At 41.1% G+C, this 21382-nt stretch overlaps 1 protein-coding gene across 5 annotated transcripts; it reads left to right on the top strand.

Moving 5' to 3' along the window:
• The first annotated feature begins 25 nt into the window (after positions 1-25).
• dennd10 (DENN domain containing 10) lies at positions 26-21368 on the top strand. 5 transcript variants are annotated; one of them, XM_064934526.1, is made up of 11 exons: positions 435-531; positions 667-715; positions 13130-13199; positions 13437-13633; positions 13739-13818; positions 13916-14064; positions 14209-14320; positions 17197-17297; positions 17681-17788; positions 17952-18046; positions 18268-21368. In XM_064934526.1, exons 3-11 carry the CDS (start codon positions 13154-13156, stop codon positions 18433-18435), a joined length of 1056 nt encoding a protein of 351 aa, XP_064790598.1. In that variant the 5' UTR covers positions 435-531; positions 667-715; positions 13130-13153; the 3' UTR covers positions 18436-21368. The 5 variants fall into 5 exon arrangements, with proteins under 5 accessions (XP_064790601.1, XP_064790598.1, XP_064790600.1 ...); XM_064934529.1 differs by lacking the exons at positions 435-531; positions 667-715 and adding an exon at positions 26-57; XM_064934528.1 differs by lacking the exon at positions 667-715.
• Positions 21369-21382: the final 14 nt, after the last annotated feature.

Raw genomic sequence — 21382 nt, 5'->3', positions numbered from 1 at the left:
CATCAGTGACGACAAAGGTTCCCGTATGTAACAGAAGAGACATCAGATAGAAAGGCTGTAAGTAAATTATTAAACGTATGTATATTGATTGAGAGGAAATTTTATTACAATTTCATGTGATTTTTTTTCATGACGTTGCCGTAAAGAATTAAACAAATAAATATAAATTAAATATTTAATAAACATTAATTTGCTTTGCAGACATTTGAGATGAAAACATAACCTGACATTTAATGTGACATTTAAATAATACTTTCGTTGAGCACAACATAAACAAAAAAAGGAAATTAGTGATACATTGATTGGTGGTAGATTACATATTTATTTCTATGACAGGATAAGAGGAATTAACTCTTCTAATATAGTATTTCTACAGTGATGATACAGTAATACCGCCAACACAGCAGGTGGCACCAAAGAAATTTAATCATAAACGACGAAAAAGTCTGCATTTGTGCTTGTGTATTACTTTCTTTATACTCCAAAAAAAGTCAGTAAAAAAGACAGACTTTCTCAGGCTTTTCTTCAAAGGTAATTTTACCATCTCTACTTCTATTCGTAAAGCAACCGTAGAAGAAGATCCAATATCAGGAAGTAGGAATATCATTTGATAGACTTTGCTTTTTGAAAGCGTCAATGTTAGCTAATTATTTATTAATGTTCTAGATTTGCTCATTCTGCACGATCATAATTGCAGATCTGGACCATACACACGGTAATTGTACTTTCATTACATTTGTTTCATAGTACGCGCATAAGTGTATTCTGCAAACTGTAGCTACATAACTTCTCCTCATTTCAAATGTTATGACAATCGAAGTTATTGTAGCTAATCATTCATTGTGGCTGGTTTACGTAGGTATAACCTTAGCTGGGTTTGCCAACTCCACATATTGGTGGAGTGATTGTTAGTTTGCCACGACTATCAGTCGGTATGAGGGAAAAGACCATTGTGTTGTGAACAACAAAAGCGTGGGCGACAAGAGTGGACTAGGTTGTTCGCCTTCAAAATAAAGGTTCCGAATTTAAACTGATGCAAATCGTGAAAACATGACACAGTTGGACTAGATAAGACTAAACAACGTTGGAATGTTATATAAATTCAACAAAAGACAATTAGCTAATTCATTTGACAAAGTCAAGTAAAAAATCAGTTGAAAACACACTGTGGATGTATTTGAATTCAGAATTGCATTGGGGGCATACTTACAGTACCAGTCAACTTTGGACACCTACTCATTCAAGGATTATTCTTTATTTATACTGTTTTATACATTGTAGAATAATAGTGAAGACATCAAAACTATGAAATAACACATGGAATCATGTAGTAGCCAAAAAAGTCTTTAAACACATATTTTAGATTCAATAAAGTAGTCCCCCTTTTGCCTTTGCATATTCTTGGCATTTTCACAACCAGCTTCACCTGCAATGCTTTTCCAACAATATTGAAGGAGTTTTCACATATGCTGAGCACTTGTTGGCTGCTTTTCTTTCACTCTGCAGTCCAACTAATCCCAAACCATCTCAATTGGTTTGAGGTCGAGTGATTGTGGAGGCCAGGTCATCTGATGCAGCACTCCATCACCCTCTGACTTGGTCAACTAGCCATTACACAGCCTGGAGGTGTGTTGGGTCATTGTCCTGTTGAAAAACAAATGATAATCCCACTAAGTCAAAACCAGATGAGATTGTGTATTGCTGCAGAATTCTGTGGTAGCCATGCTGGTTGGCACGATGGCACCCGAAAAATAGGGCAGCTCTGCTTTTAGCTCCAAAGCAACTTTGCAGTATTTAGCTTTTTGTGTGTTATTTATTACATTATTAGTCCATATGTTTTTTTGTGTTATTACATACAGCCGGAAATAACTTTTGGATATCAGAGCGGCGGTAACTCACCTGCCTTACGACTTTCTCGAATTGGATGCTTTGTTCGTACCCCCCAGGGCAATTTAACTGATTCCAAAGGCTGATCCAAAACACCGCCTGCGGAGAAGAGGTATTCGGAGTGGACTCCTAGTCCGACTCAGGAGGAGCGCACACCATCCACTGCTTCCGAGTATATTACTACCTAATGTTCAGTTTCCGGATAATAAAGTAGACGAGCTTAGGGCGAGAAGGGATTGTAACATACTCTGTTTCACGAAAACATGGCTCTCTCGGGATATACTGTCTTCGTCCCTACAGCCAGCTGGTTTCTCAGTATATCGCACAGACAGGAATAAAGAACTCTCTGGGAAGAAGAAAGGCATATGTATCATGATTAACCACCCATGGTGTGATTGTGATAAAATACAGAAACTCTTGTCCTTTTGTTCACCCGACGTAGAATACCTCACAATCAAATGCCGACCGTATTACCTCCCAAGAGAATTCTCTTCGGTTATAGTCACAGCCATGTATATTCCCCCTCAAGCCGATACACAGATGGCCCTCAAAGAACTTCACTGAACTTTATGCAAACTGGAAACCAAATACAATTGAAGTCGGAAGTTTACATACACCTTAGCCAAATACATTTAAACTCAGTTTTTCCACAATTCCTGAATTTAATCATAGTAGAAATTCCCTGTCTTAGGTCAGTTAGGATCACCACTTTATTTTAAGAATGTGAAATGTCAGAATAATAATGGAGAGAATTATTTATTTCAGCTTTTATTTCTTTCATTACATTCCCAGTGGGTCAGAAGATTACATACACTCAATTAAATTGTTTAACTTGGGTCAAACATTTCAGGTAGCCTTCCACAAGCTTCTCACAATAAGTTGGGTGAATTTTGGCCCATTCCTCCTGACAGAGCTGGTGTAACTGAGTCAGGTTAATAGGCCTCCTTGCTCGCATACACCTTTTCAGTTCTGCCCACACATTTTCTATTGAATTGAGGTCAGGGCTTTGTGATGACCACTCCAATACCTTACCGACTTGCCAAAACTATAGTTTGTTAACAAGAAATTTGTGGAGTGGTTGAAAAATGGGTTTTAATGATTCAATGTAAGTGTATGTAAACTTCCGACTTCAACTGTATCTCTATAGTAGGCAAAAGTACTCTGGTGAGCCAGACTGGGAATCTTCTTAATCCTATTAATCGTACTCCCTCCTTTGTTATACTGCTGTGGGGAGACCAGTCTAAATCTCTTCAGGTACTCATTGACTCTGGGGCAGATGAGAGTTTTATGAATGCTACTCTAGTTTCTGAATTAGGTATTCCCACTCAACTTCTCTCTGTTCCCATGGATGCTAGAGCACTGGACTGACGCTCCATTGGTAGAGTTACCCACAGCACTGTTCCTGTTAATTGGCGGGTTTCAGGAAATCACAGTGAGGCAATACAGCTGCTCCTCATTCAGTCTCCCCATGTTTCAGTTGTTTTGGTATTTTCTTGTTTTAAGAAACACAACCCCATTATTGATTAGACCACAAGTTCAATCCTGGGTTGGAGTCCGTTTTGCCATTCCCATTGCCTCAAAGCAGCGCAGACTTCCCCGAGACAGCCTCCTCGGGGCTTGAGTCAAGTCTCGGATTTCTCTACCGTCCCCACAGAGTACCACGACCTCCTGGAGGTTTTCTGCAAGGCACGGGCTACTTCTCTTCCCCGACTCCAACCTAAGTGTATGTATACTTCCGACTTCAACTTTATCCTGAGGACTTATTTATTGTAGCTGGGGATTTTAACAAAGCAAATTTGAGGAAAACGCTTTGCATAAATTTTACCAACAAATTGACCGCAGCACTTGCTACTCAGCTTTTCAAAATGCCTACAAGGCCATCCCCTGTCCTCCCGTCGGAAAATTTGATCATGACTCCATATAGCTCCTCCCTTCCTATAGACATTAATTCAAACAGGAAGTACCTGTGCTATTGACTATTCAACACTGGTCTTGACCAATCAGAATCCACACTTTAAGATTGTTTTGACCACGCGGACTGGGATATGTATTCCGGGTAGCTTTGAGAATAACATCGACAGATACGGTGACTGAGTTTATCAGAAAGTGTATAGGAGATGTTGTACCCACTGTGACTTTTAAAACCTACCGTAACCAGAAACCGTGGATAGATGACAGCATTCACGCAAAACTGAAAGTGCAAACCACTACATTTAACCATGGCAAGGTGACTGGGAATTTGGCCAAATACAAACAGTGTAGTTATTCCATCCGTAAGGCAATCAACCAGGCAAAACATCAATATAGAGACAAAGTGGAGTCACAATTCAACGGCTCAGATACGAGACGTATGTGACAGGCTCTACAAACAATCACGGACTACAAAGGGAAACCAGCTACGTCGCGGACACCGACGTCTTGCTTCCGGACAAGCCAAACACCTTTGCCCACTTTGAAGATAACACAGTGCAACTGACGCGACTCGCTACCAAAGCCTGTGGGCTCTCCTTCTCCATGGTCGACGTAAGACATTTAAGCATGTTAACCCTCGCGAGGCTGCCATCCTTAGCCGTGTACTCAGAGCATGAGCAGACCAGCTGGCTGGAGTGTTTACGGGCATATTCAATCTCTCCTTATCCCAGTCTGCTGTCCCCACTTGGTTCAAGATGTCCACCATTGTTCCTGTACCCAAGAAAGCAATGGTAACTGAACTAATTGACTATCGCCCCGTAGCACTCACTTCCGTCATCATGAAGTGCTTTGAGAAGCTAGTTAAGGATCATATCACCTCTACCTTACCTGACACCCTAGACACACTTCAATTTGCTTACCGCCCCAATAGATCCACAGATGATGCAGTCGCCATCGCACTGCACACTGCCCTATCCCATCTGGACAAGAGGAATACTTATGTAAGAATGCTGTTCATTGACTATAGCTCAGCATTACACCCCATAGTACACTCCAAGCTCATCATTAAGCTCGGGGCCCTGGGTCTGAACCCCGCCCTGTGCAACTGGGTCCTGGACTTCCTGACGTGCCGCCCCCAGGTGGTGAAGGTAGGAAACAAGACTTCCACTTCGCTGATCCTTAACACCGGGGCCCCACAAAGGTGTGTGCTCAGCCCCCTCCTGTACTCCCTGTTCACACATGACTGCGTGGCCACGCACGCCTTCAAGTCAATCATCAAGTTTGCAGACGACACAACAGTAGTAGCCCTGATTACCAACAATGACAAGACAGGAGGTGAAGAGCCTACAGAGAGGAGGTGAAGGCTCTGGGAGTGTGGTGCCAGGAAAATAACCTCACTCAAGGTCGACAAAACAAAGTAGCTGATTGTGGACTTCAGGAAACAGTAGAGGGAGCACGCCCCTATCCACATTGACGGGACCCAGTGGAGCAGGTGGAAAGCTTCCAAGTTCCTTGGCGCACACATCACTGATGATCTGAAATGGTTCACCCACACAGACAGTGTGGTGAAGAAGGCGCAACAGCGCCTCTTCAACCTCAGGAGGCTGAAGAAATTTGGCTTGGTACCTAAAACCCTCACAAACCTTTACAGATGCACAATCCAGAGCATCCTGTCGGGCTGTATCACCTCCTGGTACAGCAAATGCACCGCCCGCAATCGCAGGGCTCTGCAGGGGGTGGTGCGGTCTGCCCAATGTATCACTGGGGGAAAACTACGTAACCTCCAGGACACCTATAGCACCCTAGGTTACAGGAAGGCCAAAAAGATCATCAAGGACAACAACCACCTGAGCCACTGCCTGTTCATCCACTATCATCCAGGTGAGGTCAGTACAGATGCATCAAAGCTGGGACCGAGAGACTAAAATACAGCTTATATCTCAAGGCCATCTGACTGTTAAATAGCCATCACTAGGTGGCTTCCACCCGGTGACGTAACCCTGCACCTTTGAGGCTGCTGCCCCATATACATAGACTTGAAATCACTGGCCACTTTAATGTTTTACATATTTTTGCTTTACTCATCTCATATGTACATACTGTATTCTATTCTACTGTATTTAGTCTATGCCACTCTGACATTGCTCATCCTAATATTTATATATTCCTTAATTCCGTTATTTTAATTTTAGGTTGTGTGTATTGTTGTAAATTGTAAGATATTACTGTGACACTGTTGGAGCTAGAAACACAAGCATTTCACTACAAACATAATAACATCTGTTAAACAAGTGTATTTGACAAATAACATTTGATGTGTGCCTTTAATTTTAAATAAATTACAAACCGTGTCACCAGCAAAGCACCCCCACACCATCACACTGTTGGAGCTCCTCCATGCTTATTTGACAAATAACATTTGATGGAATTTTAAATAAATTACAAACACACAAAGCACCCCCACACCATGCGGGAACCACACATGCGGAGATCATCCGTTCCCCTGTTCTGCATCTCACAAAGACATGACAGTTTGAACCAAAAATCTCACATTTGGACCCATCGGACCAAAGGACAGATTTCCACCGGTCTAATGTCCATTGCTCGTGTTTCTTGGCTCAAGCAAGTCCATTTCCTATTGGTGCCCTTTAGTAGTGGTTTCTTTGTAGAAATTCGACCATGAAGGCCTGATTCACGCTCCCCTGAGCAGTTGATGTTGAGATGTGTCTGTTACTTGAACTATTTGAAGCATTTATTTGGGCTGCAATTTCTGAGGCTGGTAACTCTAATGAACTTTTCCTCTGCAGCAGAGGTAACTCTGGTTCTGCCCTTCCTGTGGCGGTCCACATGAGAGCCAGTTTCATCATAGCGCTTGATGGTTTTTGCGACTGCACTTGAAGAACCTTTCAAAGTTCTTGAAATTTTCCAGATTGACAGAGCTTCGTGTGTTAAAGTAATGATGGATTGTAATTTCTCTTTGTTTATTTGAGCTGTTCTTGCCATAACATGGACTTGGTCTTTTACCAAATATGGCTATCTTCTGTATACCACCCCTACCATGTCACAACACAACTGATTGGCTCAAACTCATTAAGAAGGAAATAAATTCCACAAATTAACTTTTAAGAAGGCACACCTGTTAATTGAAATGCATTATTGGTGAGTACTTCATCAAGCCGGTTGAGAGAATGCAGAACGACAGATTTTTTTCCTTTTCCTTGGGAATTCAATCCAGCAAACTTTTGGTTACTGCCCAATGCTCCTAACCACCAGGCTACCTGCCTCTCCATATAAGTATGCTCCCAATGCATGTCTGAATTCAAATACATCCACTGTGTGATTGACTGATTTTTACTTTTTGGGGTAAAATTAACAAATTGTCTTTTGCTTAATTTACATAACAGCATTGCAATCTTAGCATTATCTGGTCCAATTGTGGCTGATGTTTTTATCCGTTTCAATGGGGAACTTTTATTATAGTCAAACTGCTGATTCCACTGTTGTGCATTCTAATGTTGAGGAGTGGAGGAAAAACTTGGATAATATAATCTCTTAATTTGATATAGTTAGTGAAAATGTTTTATCAGAGCTTTTGCTCTCTTTCTTGTTCATCGGATGTAAAAATCTCTCAATCTGCCGTTGGCGCCCATACATAACCCCCAAGGTTGCTGTTAGATCTTGTTCATTCTCATATTAAATCACATACCATGAATGGTTTCTCATTAGCTGGGAATGTTCCTGAAATGTCCGATACAACATACTTTGGTGATCTTGTTATCAATAGTAACCACAAAACACCAGTCTCAACGTCAACAGTGAAGAGGCGACTCCAGGATGCTGGCCTTCTAGGCAGAGTTGCAAAGAAAAATCCATATCTCAAGATGACCAACAAAAATATTAAGATGGTCAAAAGAACACGGACACTGGACAAAGGAACTCTGCCTAGAAGGCCAGCATCCCAGAGTCGCCTCTTCACTGTTGACGTTGAGACTGGTGTTTTGCGGGTACTATTTAATGAAGCTGCCAGTTGAGGACTTGTGAGGCGTCGGTTTATCAAACTAGACACTAATGTACTTGTCCTCTTGTGCCCCGGGGCCTCCCACTCCACTTTCTATTCTGGTTAGAGACAGTTTGCGCTGTTCTATGAACGGAGTAGTACACAGCATTGTACCAGATCTTCAGTTTCTTGGCAATTTCTCGCATGGAATAGCCTTCATTTCTCAGAACAAGAATAAACTGATGAGTTTCAGAAGAACGTTCTTTATTTCTGGCCATTTTGAGCCTGTAATCGAACTCACAAATGCTGACTCTCCAGATACTCATCTTGTCTAAAGACAGTTTTATTTATTCTTTAATCAGCATAACAGTATAACTTTTGAACGGTAGTGTATATAAACAAATCTTCAAACATTTTGCAACGAAAACAAGAGTTTCTATTGGACATATTCAGGAAGTTCTCTCACCGTTTTGCTTTGTTTGGTTCTTAAACCTCTTGCTGTGTTCCGGTCGAATTGGACCGATTTACACGTTTTCTCTCTGAAAAATGTATTTAATTTAATCTGATAGTCATGGAACCTTATGACATTGTCCACACAGGGCACCTGAACACACAAAATACATTTTGATGATTTTCATAAAATTCTGGGTGTTTTATTTAACTTTTGTTCACCTGTGGTGTTCCCGGTTAAAACTGACTGGTCATTAGAAATGAATGGGTGAGACTACAATTAGTGTATAAAATTGAGTTCAGACACATACGCATTCATCAGATGGAAACACTTCCTCTCCCAGACCACACACATACACACCTCACTCCCCTTCTTGACTTCAATGGCAACCTCCACGGGAACCTTTCCCCAATAGAATCTTTCCCCCACGGGAACCACACCTGTTGGCGTTCTCACAATCTCAACATTGTTTCAATAGTATATAGAACTTTTCTCACAATTCATTTTGTGGCAGCACAATGACCAAACGATATACTGTATGTGAGGCTCTTTTGATTATATCTTTTATCATGATACTTGTGAGGAGGAGAGAGGCCAGGAAACTGACTGTGAAGATGCATTAGAGGAGAAATTAGTCTGTGATAAATAGCAGTTTCATCTGATTATTTCTTATAGTCAAAATAATCTATACATTATGCTTTTTTAAACTCCAAAACAAGTTGTATGAGCTCAGGTCAATGAGGCCTACAGGCAATAAATAGCAAATAGAAGTTCAAAACGTGTAATGTTCACAAGAACCTAAGTTGATAAAAAGATCTAACACAACATTAGGTGATCATATGTGAAAGATTAGTGGAATCTGTGTGGGTAGCTGGACAGGTAGGATGACTGACAGTGAAGGTGAACAGGTGGTCACGTGTCAGGTGACAGAGGAATGGATGAGACTGAGGCAGGAATTCCTTTAACCATAAGGTGATACATTTACTGAGTAGTCTGTGGTGGATTCATGGACACACAGAACTTCTGGATCAGATGGAGTTAAGGAAGAGAAAGCAGCAAGATCAGGCGATGGCAATTTCCTCATTTTATGGAGTTGAGATCTGTCGGACATTTCCACCTGACCTAATTAAAGCGCCCCTGGCCCAGCTGAGTAAATGGCAATGAATTAAAGGATTATTCCACCAACTCCATGGGCCTTTTCTACAATATGTATTAATATGTATTTATAAATCAGCTATAATGGGGCTGTCATTTTGGACTGCGAACACATAATTAATTAACATGAAACGAACACAACAGGAGGGTTAAACAGTAAACGGTTTTCGTTGCAATACATAATGAATACACTACTTCTTATACAGAGGTAAATTTGTTTTATATCGGATATTCAATTGAGATTTGGTTTTCTCTCATCAATATCTATTGAACCAAGCATAACATGATTATAGAAATAGTAATGGTGTCTTTTTGTATGCACTAACTCCTCCATGGTTCGTTGGACAAGGCCTATGAGGAAAATTAATGTAGTTTTTGTAGGGTTTTTAGATAAATGGCGAAAATAAGGTCTGTGGTAAACACAGGCTTAGGAGATCCTATACATTTTTGTTCTGCGAGATAATCTTCATCTGCCAACATCACTTTTTGTGAATCTTTAAGAATGTAGGTAATAATACTAATAATAACAAAAAAATCAAAGGCTTCATAATTCATAAAGGTCATGTTAACTGACTGCTATTATCTCATAGAACAAATCCTAGAAGATCTCCTAAAGGCGTTCGCATGCTTCCCAGCCAAAACAGTTTGGAAGAGTACGTGCGTATATTATGACAACAATTTGTGATGTTTTGGACTTTGTTGAGGGTTTTTTCGGCTGTTCGGGTGCACAAATTATTTTCTGGAGTCAAGCAGAAGTTCAGAGCCAATGTCTACGCCCCTTCGTCAGTGATTCGTCAACACCAGGGATTCTTCAATAAAATATTTGTTGTCACTCAATGAGAGATGATTCATTTTCATGCACGTTTTTTTAAAAGTGTGTGTGTGTATATACATATATATATATTTATTTATTTTATATATATATATTTTATATATATTTTATATATATTTTATATATATATATATATATATATATATATATATATATATATATATATATAAAATATATATATATATATATAAAATATATATATATATATATAAAAATATATATATATATATATATAAAATATATATATATATATATATATATATATATATATATATATATATATATATATATATAAAATATATAATTAGTGAGGATCTCTGAATGATCCAATGTTGACCTAAATGACTAATGATGATAAATACAATCCACCTGTGTGTAATCAAGTCTCCGTATAAATGCACCTGCACTGTGATAGTCTCAGAGGTCCGTTAAAAGAGCAGAGAGCATCATGAAGAACAAGGAACACACCAGGCAGGTCCGAGATACTGTTGTGAAGAAGTTTAAAGCCGGATGTGGATACAAAAAGATTTCCCAAGCTTTAAACAACCCAAGGAGCACTGTGCAAGCGATAATATTGAAATGGAAGGAGTATCAGACCACTGCAAATCTACCAAGACCTGGCCGTCCCTCTAAACCTTCAGCTCATACAAGGAGAAGACTGATCAGAGATGCAGACAAGAGGCCCATGATCACTCTGGATGAACTGCAGAGATCTACAGCTGAGGTGGGAGACTCTGTCCATAGGACAACAATCAGTCGTATATTGCACAAATCTGGCCTTTATGGAAGAGTGGCAAGAAGAAAGCCATTTCTTAAAGATATCCATAAAAAGTGTTGTTTAAAGTTTGCCACAAGCCACCTGGGAGACACACCAAACATGTGGAAGAAGGTGCTCTGGTCAGATGAAACCAAAATTGAACTTTTTGGCAACAATGCAAAACGTTATGTTTGGCGTAAAAGCAACACAGCGCATCACCCTGACCACACCATCCCCACTGTCAAACATGGTGGTGGCAGCATCATGGTTTGGGCCTGCTTTTCTTCAGCAGGGACAGGGAAGATGGTTAAAATTGATGGGAAGATGGCTGGAGCCAAATACAGGACCATTCTGGAAGAAAACATGATGGAGTCTGCAAAAGACCTGAGACTGGGACAGAGATTTGTCTTCCAACAAGACAATGATCCAAAACATAAAGCAAAATCTACAATGGAATGGTTCAAAAATAAACATATCCAGGTGTTAGAATGGCCAAGTCAAAGTCCAGACCTGAATCCAATCGAGAATCTGTGGAAAGAACTGAAAACTACTGTTCACAAATGCTCTCCATCCAACCTCACTGAGCTCGAGCTGTTTTGCAAGGAGGAATGGGAAAGAATTTCAGGGCCTCGATGTGCAAAACTGATAGAGACATACCCTTTACAGCTGTAATCGCAGCAAAAGGTGGCGCTACAAAGTATTAACTTAAGGGGGCTGAATAATTTTGCACGCCCAATTTTTCAGTTTTTGATTTGTTAAAAAAGTTTGAAATATCCAATAAATGTCGTTCCACTTCATGATTGTGTCCCACTTGTTGTTGATTCTTCACAAAAAAATAGTTTTATATCTTTGTTTGAAGCCTGAAATGTGGCAAAAGGTCGCAAAGTTCAAGGGGGGCGAATACTTTCGCAAGGCACTGTATATATATTTTTTAATTTGACCCTCTTTCCCCCCAATTTTGATCTTGTCTCATCGCTGCAACTCCCCAACGGGCTCGGGAGGCGAAGGTGGAGTCATGCGTCCTCTGAAACATGACCCGCCAAACCACACTTCTTAACACCCGCCTGCTTAACCCAGAAGCCAGCCGCACTAATGTATCGGAGGAAACACTGTTCAACTGACAACCGAGGTCAGTCTGCAGGCACCCAGCCTGCCAAAAGGAGTCACTAGAGCGCGATGAGCCAAGCAAAGTCCCCCCCCAGCCAAACCCTCCCCTAACCCGGACGATGCTGGGCAAATTGTGTGCCGCCCTATGGGACTCCCGATCACGTCCGGTTGTGATACAGCCCAGGATCGAACCTCGGTCTGTAGTGATGCCTCTAGCACTGCGATGCAGTGCCTTAGAACGCTGCGCCACTTGGGAGGCCATGCACATTTTTTTTATTGAAAAATACTTTACCAAGCATCTAGTTAGATGTAAAATTGCACGACTAAGATCTCTTTGGCAAAAACTTCCAACATTTGACAGATTTCTTGAGTTATCTTAGATTAAATCTGACTATATTGAGGCTACTGTACTATTGCCGCTTCTTTCTTGTTTTTCAAGCAAAGGTCTTTTAAGGGAGTATGCGAGCACATTCGTTCAGTTTCGCTTAGCTAACTTCAGCTAACCGCCAGCCGAACTGAAGCATTCTAACGCCTTAAGCCTGTATAACCTTATTTTCGGCATTTTTTCATAAACCCATTTCTTCCCCCATACATTTTTCCCATATGGATGGCTGAACGAACCAGAGGTAACTTATTATTGGATTTTAGGACTAGAAGCTCTATGAAGATGGTATATTCTGAATCAGGTAGATGGAGAAAAATCCACACCTTTCTTTTTTTGTTTGAAACCTTATTATTAAAATCTTCATTATTAAAAAGCGTGCCCTAACTATGAAAACGATATATTATGAATCGGGGGAGGAATCCAGATATTTTTTTAATAGACATTTCAGATTTTTCTCCATCCACCTGATTTAGAATATACTGTACCACCTTCATAGTCATGGCATGCTTGGTTCAATAGCTATTGACTAGAAAAAGCCGAATATCCAATATAAAACCAATATTACTTTGGCCTGCTTGTTTGGTGAAAGTGTTGCTTCCTTGTCCTAAGACGAGCTATCATGAGTCCCTAATTGTCAACTCCCACAGTTTACGACTGAATTGTAATGGGAGATGGCGGCACCAGAAACTCAGCTCATGCTAAGCATTGGATTAATTGGTAAGGCAAGACACCAAATATCATTCCCTTGTTGTAATTATGTTATCCTGCTGGTTGATGCATGCTAAGTGTTCTCCTGTTTGGCTTTGACTGTCACCACATGATATCAATGTGATCAAGTATTTGACTTCCTGTAAATCTTGAAACAGTTCAATTTAAATATATATTGGTAATATTTGTAATAATGAGTTGTGAAAGTAATATGACATAGTATACTCCCATTCTTCCCCCACACAGAGAAAGACGTGAATGCAGACACCTTGTGGGTGTGGTGCTATCCCTCAGTCAGTTCTGAGCTCCGGGAGGTCCTGCTCAGTAAGTGCTGTCTCACACAGGACAGCCAGGGCCTGAAAACCTTTGTGTTCGGCCAGTTCTGCCGTACCTGGTACTACATATCCACTGTAGAGGTACAGGAACCCACCGCCCTAAAGAAGGTACAGTTAGTTTAGAAATTCTCCATTCATTGAAAAAAACTTTAAGGTGTTGAAGGCCTAATGATTATAAGTTCTATTATATTGCTCATATTTCTCTCTCTTTAGGTCACACATTTTTCATTAGTTGTCACAGCAAAGGACTTCAACCCTGAGAAGTATGCAGCATTCAGTCGAGTACTATGCAGGTACAACATACTGCACTAATGCATCCCCAATGCCAAGTGTCTGCTTATTTAATACTTCCCCAAAAATGTATTTCTTCATGTGTATTTTATCATTCAGAATGTACATCAAACATGGGAGCCCAGTGAAAATGGTGGAGGGTTACATTGCAGTCCTCACCAAAGGCATCTGCCAGAGTGATGAGAATGGCTCCTTTCTCATCAAGGACTACGATGTCAGGAAGGCGTACTTAGCAGGCTCAGTGAAAGGTAAAGCGTGTACTTAAAACAGTTATTACAGTATAAGGAAATGATTGTTAATACAAGGTGCTTGACACTGTCAAGATTTCTTAATGGCATGCAAAGAAGCTTATTGCCAGGATTAGGTAGACTATCTTGTGATTACTGTTTCAGATGTGGTGTCCCAGTTTGGGATGGAGACCATCATCCTGTACACAGCCCTTATGCTAAAGAAGAGGATTGTGGTCCATCACCCTCGGATTGAAGCATTGTTGGAGTTCACAAGGTGACGAAGGCAAATGAGAAAATGCAGTCAAGGTTTGAGCTTTGACAATCATAATTGTTACATTACGGTGGGCCAAAAACGATGGCAATATAGAATATTCAATATACTTCATTGTATATTTGACTTCATCGTCGAAGTGGATAACCATAACATTTTCTGAAAGAACATTATAATTTTGATAGCCTTTAGCCGCACCCTCATTCTACTCCTCCTCTGTTCCGCGGGTGATGTGGAGGTAAACCCAGGCCCTGCATGTCCCCAGGCACCCTCATTTGTTGACTTCTGTGATCGAAAAAGCCTTGGTTTCATGCATGTCAACATCAGAAGCCTCCTCCCTAAGTTTGTTTTACTCACTGCTTTAGCATACTCTGCCAACCCTGATGTCTTTGCTGTGTCTGAATCCTGGCTTAGGAAGGCCACCAAAAATTCTGAGATTTCCATACCCAACTATAACATTTTCCGTCAAGATAGAACTGCCAAAGGGGGAGGAGTTGCAGTCTACTGCAGAGATAGCCTGCAAAGTAATGTCATACTTTCCAGGTCCATACCCAAACAGTTCGAACCTCTAATTTTAAAAATTAATCTCTCCAGAAATAAGTCTCTCACTGTTGCCGCCTGCTACCGACCCCCCCAGCTGTGCCCTGGACACCATTTGTGAATTGATCGTCCCCCATCTAGCTTCAGAGTTTGTTATGTTAGGTGACCTAAACTAGGGATATGCTTAACACCCCGGCAGTCCTACAATCTAAGCTAGATGCCCTCAATCTCACACAAATCATCAAGGAACCCACCAGGTACAACCCTAAATCTGTAAACAAGGACTCCCTCATAGACGTTATCCTGATCAACTGGCCCTCCAAATACACCTCCGCTGTCTTCAATCAGGATCTCAGCGATCACTGCCTCTTGCCTGTATCTGCTACGGGTCCGCAGTCAAACGACCACCCCTAATCACTGTCAAATGCTCCCTAAATCACTTCTGCGAACAGGCCTTTCTAATCGACCTGGCCCGGGTATCCTGGAAGGATATTGACCTTATCCCGTCAGTTGAGGATGCCTGGTCATTCTTTAAAAGTAACTTCCTCACCATCTTAGACAAGCATGCTCCGTTCAAAAAATGCAGAACTAAGAACAGATATAGCCCCTGGTTCACTCCAGACCTGACTGCCCTTGACTAGCACAAAAACATTCTGTGGCGGACTGCAATAGCATTGAATAGTCCCCGCGATATGCAACTGTTCAGGGAAGTCAGGAACCAATACACGCAGTCAGTCAGGAAAGCAAAGGCCAGCTTTTTCAAGCAGAAATTTGCATCCTGTAGCTCTAACTCCAAAAGTTCTGGGACACTGTAAAGTCCATGGAGAACAAGAGCACCTCCTCCCAGCTGCCCACTGCACTGAGGCTAGGTAACACGGTCACCACCGATCAATCCATGATAATCGAAAACTTCAACAAGCATTTCTCAACGGCTGGCCATGCCTTCCTCCTGGCTACTCCAACCTCGGCCAACAGCCCCCCCCCCCCTCCCCGCAGCTACTCGCTAAGTCTCCCCAGCTTCTCCTTTACCCAAATCCAGATAGCAGATGTTCTGAAAGAGCTGCGAAACCTGGACCCGTACAAATCAGCTGGGCTTGACAAACTGGACCCTCTATTTCTGAAACTATCCGCCGCCATTGTCGCAACCCCTATTACCAGCCTGTTCAACCTCTCTTTCATATCGTCTGAGATCCCCAAGTACTGGAAAGCTGCCGCGGTCATCCCCCTCTTCAAAAGGCCTTCGAAGTCAACAAACAGATCACTGACCATCTCGAATCCCACCGTACCTTCTCCGCTGTGCAATCTGGTTTCCGAGCCGGTCAAGGGTACACCTCAGCCACGCTAAAGGTACTAAACGATATCATAACCGCCATCGATAAAAGACAGTACTGTGCAGCCATCTTCATCGACCTGGCCAAGGCTTTCGACTCTGTCAATCACCATATTCTTATCTGCAGACTCCGTAGCCTCGGTTTTTCTAATGACTGCCTTGCCTGGTTCTCCAACTACATTGCAGACAGAGTTCAGTGTGTCAAATCGGAGGGCATGTTGTCCGGTCCTTCGGCAGTCTCTATGGGGGTGCCACAGGGTTCAATTCTCACCCCCGCACGCCCGACTAGCATCATCACCCTGGATGGTTCCGACCTACAATATGTGGACATCTATAAGTACCTAGGTGTCTGGCTAAACTGTAAACTCTCCTTCCAGACTCATATCAAACATCTCCAATCCAAAATCAAATCTAGAATCGGCTTTCTATTTCGCAACAAAGCCTCCTTCACTCACGCCGCCAAACTTACCCTAGTAAAACTGACTCCCTGATCATCCCGAAAGCCAACACCTCAATTTGGCCGCCTTTCCTTCCAGTTCTCTGCTGCCTGTGACTTGAACGAATTGCAAAAATCGTTGAAGATGGAGACTTTTATCTCCCTCGCAAACTTTAAACATCTGCTATCAGATGAGCAGCTGACCGATTGCTGCAGCTGTACATAGTCCATCGGTAAATAGCCCACCCAATTTTCCTACCTCATCCAGTGTTAATCTGCTAAATTGTAATTATTCGCCTACCCCCTCATGCCTTTTGCACACAATGTGTATATATATATATTATTTTTTTTGTAAAAAAAAGAATTATACTGTGTTATTGACTTGTTTATTGTTTACTCCATGTGTAACTCTGTGTTACTGTCTGTTCACACTGCTATGCTTTATCTTAGCCAGGTCGCAGTTGTAAATGAGAACTTGTTCTCAACTAGCCTACCTGGTTAAATAAAGGTGAAATAAAAAATTCAATAAAAATTATATTAAATGTATGACTTAATTGTATTCTCCTCCCCCAGAGCTCTTCCAGCTCTGACATGGCACAGGAAAGACTGGTCCATTCTGCACCCTTATGTCCACCTGACTGATAGTGAGCTGGAGAATCTCAGGACATGCACTGGTGAGGATGTCTGGATCATTAGATCCACATTACAACAAACTGATTCAGACTTGGGTGTGTACATTAAACACCAAAGAGAAGAAAATGGACTAAGGGAGGTACTTCCTGGACATGTTCATTTTCTGTTGCAAAACATTTTAAAATGTTTTCCTTTGCATGTCCTAATGAACACAACCCAGATATTGAACGGATACCCATTGTGTCCCAACAGTCAGTTCTTCACTGACAGACACAAGAAGACTCATGCAATAATTGACTTGCATTGAATCAATTTACATGCATGTTGTTCATAAAGAAATATGTACCTTGGAGATTTTCAACACAGTGTTGTGTTTTTTTGTACCCACCATCTGCATTCACCCATATGCTCACTGCCTCTGCAGGATATGTGGCAGGATTTGTTGACCCACAAGTGAGCAACAGACCGGACTTGTTTGATGTGTATGTAAACCTCCCAGATACTGAGATTACCGTATCCCAGAGTGCCAAAGGTGAGTGTCACAATTAGTATATTCTTCCTATGAGTGTAGAAGACAAAGTGAAGAATGTTTACATTTTTTTTTTTAACTGAGTTTTACCTACCTTTATTCTCATTATTCCAATGCAAGCATCCACCATTTCTTAAACACTATAACGTCTCTACCACACTACCAGAGGCCATGGCTATGGGAAAGTTGCACAAAGACATTGGCCTCGTCATTGTCCAGTCTGCAGAGGATGCTGATAGAACAGATGGGCAGGTTATCAAGGTGAGTTGAAAGCATACATGACATCCTTTCCATTTGTCCATCTGTACTCAGAGATAATGTTTGGGATGTCTATTCAAAGACTTAGTATTTTATACAATGAGATTATACATGTAATGAGGTGTTATAGAAATGTAATACATAAGTATTCAGGTATTTAGCACAATCAAAAAAAAAAAAAGCTGTCTGTTTGCAATGATGACTGAAATTCAACCTGTTTCCAGGACATTTCCATAAAGACGAGGGAGATCCTTGCTAACCTGGCATCCTTAGCTGAGGACTGTGAGAACTCTAAAATCACCCTGGAGACCTTAAAGCAGCGTCACTTCCCGCCTGCTACCGAAAACTTCTTGTTCCACTTGGCAGCTGCTGAGCAGCTTCTCAAGATATGACCCTTGACCTCCTACATCATCTGGTGTGAGGTCACTCTGAATATTAGCATGGGTATTCATCTATGTAATTATACATACAGTGCATTCGGAAAGGATTCAGACTCCTTGACATTTTCCACATTTTGTTACATTACAGCCTTATTCTAAAATGTATCAAATAGTTTATGTATATAAAAAAAAAACTGATATCACATTTACATAAGTATTCTGACCCTTTACTCAGTACTTTAGCAGTGATTACAGCCTCGCGTCTTCTTGGGTATGACGCTACAAGCTTGGCACCTGTATTTGGGGAGTTTCTCCCATTCTTCTCTGCAGATACTCTCAAGCTCTGTCAGGTTGGATGGGGAGTGTCACTGCACAGATATTTTCAGGTCTCTCCAGAGATGTTCAATCGGGTTCAAGACCGGGCTCTGACTGGGCCACTCCAGGAAATTCAGAGACTTGTCCCAAAGCCACTTCTGCATTGGCTTGGCTGTGTGCTTAGGGTCATTGTTCTGTTGAAAGGTGAACATTCACCCTAGTCTGAGGTCCTGCGCGCTCTGGATAAGGTTTTCATCAAGGATCTCTGTACTTTGCTCCGTTTATCTTTTCCTTGATCCTGACTTGTCTCACCGTCCCTGCCTCAGAAAAACATCGCCACAGCATGATGCTGCCACCACCATGCTTCACCATAGGGATGGTACCAGGTTTCCTCCAGACGCGACACTTTGCATTCAGGCGAAAGAGTTCAATCTTGTTTTTCATGGCCTGAGAGACTGTAGGTGCCTTTTACTCAGGTGGCTTCCATCTGGCGACTCTACCATAAAGACCTGATTGGTGGAGTGCTGAAGAGCTTGTGGTCCTTCTGGAAGGTTCTCCCATCTCCACAGAGGAACTTTGGAGCTCCCTGAGTGATCATCGGGTTCTTGGTCATCTCCCTGACCAATGCCCTTCTCCCCTGATTGCTCAGTTTGGCCGGGTGGACAGCACTAGGGAAGAGTCTTGATGGTTCCAAACGTCTTCCCTTTAAGAATGATTGAGGCCACTGTGATCTTGGGGACCTTCAATTCTGCAGACATTCTTTGGTACCCTTCCCCCAGATCTGTGCCTCAACAAAATTCTGTCTCGGAGGGATCTATGGACAATTCTTTTGACCTCATGCCTTGGTTTATCCTCTGACATGCACTGTCAAATGTGGTACCTTATAGACAGGTGTGTGCCTTACCAAATCATGTCCAATCAATTGAATTTACCACAGATGGACTCCAATCAATTTGTAGAAACATCAAGGATGATCAATGGAAACAGGATGCACTTGAGCTCAATGCCGAGTCTCATAGCAAAGGGTCTGAATACTTATTTACACAAGGTATTTCGGCTTTTTATTACATATACATTTGCAATACATTTGCAAACATTTAAAAAATATATGTTTTGTCTTTATGGAGTATTGTGTGTAGACTGAGGAACATTTAACAATTTTAGAACAAGGCTGTAACATAAAACATGGAAAAAGTCAAGGGGTCTGATTACTTTCCAAATGCACTGTTGCAGTAAGAAAGAACCGTGCACTTGCATTCAAAGTTTTGATTTGGTTTGTGGGGACAACAGTAGCCAAAATGCAAAAATGTACTTTTATACTTCACAACTAGTATAATGTGCTGTAGCTACCTGCTATAGCTGTTTGATGTCAATTTCATCAAATTCAGTTGTTGTATGGCAGCTTAGTTTGATGAGTGGCCAAGTTTCATACATTTTGTCTACATATTGATGCATATTGTGGAAGTTGAAACCACAAATATGCCACAGTGGCATTTTAATGGTTAAGGTGAATGGGAAACACTCAGGTGTTATGTATCGCACACTATTGCATTCCTGACTCTTAACAATACTAAAAGTCTACTTGTCATTATCTGTGAGAGAAAAAAATAATTGCTAAACATTTTCTTTACAATAAAGTATTGTCTTGACAATAATACAATAACAAATACCTAAAATATTGGCGCTATGGGCAATATGTGAAATAGGGCTAATCCATTGAACACTGGGGAGGTACGTGTTTGGTTGTAGTTACTGTGTCTTACTGTTATATGAACAAGTGAGAACATGGTTGTCTTGTTCCCCAGGTGCAGAATGTATTGGCTGGGAATATAAGCACTGCTGTGTCTTAAACTCTCTAATAAATCACGTAGCCCTAGCTAATAAATCACGTAGCCCTAGCATTACATAGTTCAGGAATCCAATAGTTTATTTTAAGACTTAAATTATTCTGTTGATGTCTCAAGAACCATGATTTATCCTCTTAGATTTCAGAATTAAAGTAAGAGATGCATGGCAAATGAGATATGTAGTTTGTTATTTTAAAATCATTTATCTTAATGTGTTGTCGATTCTTATTAATAAATAAAGTGCCAAAATGGAACTAATATCTTTGGGTAATGCAATATAAGGAATCTCTCATGTTTGGGTGTTGCTCAGATGAGAGGGAGAACAGATAGCATTTTTCTAACCTTGTGTCCTCAGTTTGATAAGCAGGAGACTGATTGCCAAGGGTGGAGGCATAACGGATATGTGTCCTCCCTGGAAAGCTGTCAGCTATTGTTAGTTACTGGAGCAATTTCTTTGGTTTTGTATATGACCACTATGTCAAATGATGTTGCGTACCTATTTGTTACTGTAATATGACATTGTTATTGATATTTTGAATTTTGATTTATTGTTTCACTTCTTGGGTAATTCTACCCTTGTTCTCAAAGGCTCGTCTTTGTGCCTGAATAGATTCAATGAGACACTAACGTTGCGTGCACTACGCATGTCCTCATCTAATCTATTTGAAATTTCTGGAATATCCTATTTGTTCTAAAAATACATGTAAGTATCTGTGCTGTCAAAATCCACACTTTAAAAAATTAAAATGTACATGTCAATTAAACTAAAATAATGGAGTAATATGATTTGCTTTTGT

The sequence above is a fragment of the Oncorhynchus masou genome, chromosome 24 (assembly GCF_036934945.1).
Source record: "Oncorhynchus masou masou isolate Uvic2021 chromosome 24, UVic_Omas_1.1, whole genome shotgun sequence".
Lineage (NCBI taxonomy): Eukaryota > Metazoa > Chordata > Actinopteri > Salmoniformes > Salmonidae > Oncorhynchus > Oncorhynchus masou.
This window is presented reverse-complemented; position numbering and strand designations above follow the sequence as displayed.

What these genes read in the sequence shown, in the direction of transcription:
- dennd10 (XM_064934529.1), top strand. Translation starts at nt 13,154, where the DNA reads ATGGCGGCACCAGAAACTCAGCTCATGCTAAGCATTGGATTAATTG. An exon ending in GCATTGTTGGAGTTCACAAG is followed by an intron (nt 14,321 to 17,196) that starts GTGACGAAGGCA and finishes CTCCTCCCCCAG; the next exon opens with AGCTCTTCCAGCTCTGACAT. An exon ending in CGTATCCCAGAGTGCCAAAG is followed by an intron (nt 17,789 to 17,951) that starts GTGAGTGTCACA and finishes CCACACTACCAG; the next exon opens with AGGCCATGGCTATGGGAAAG.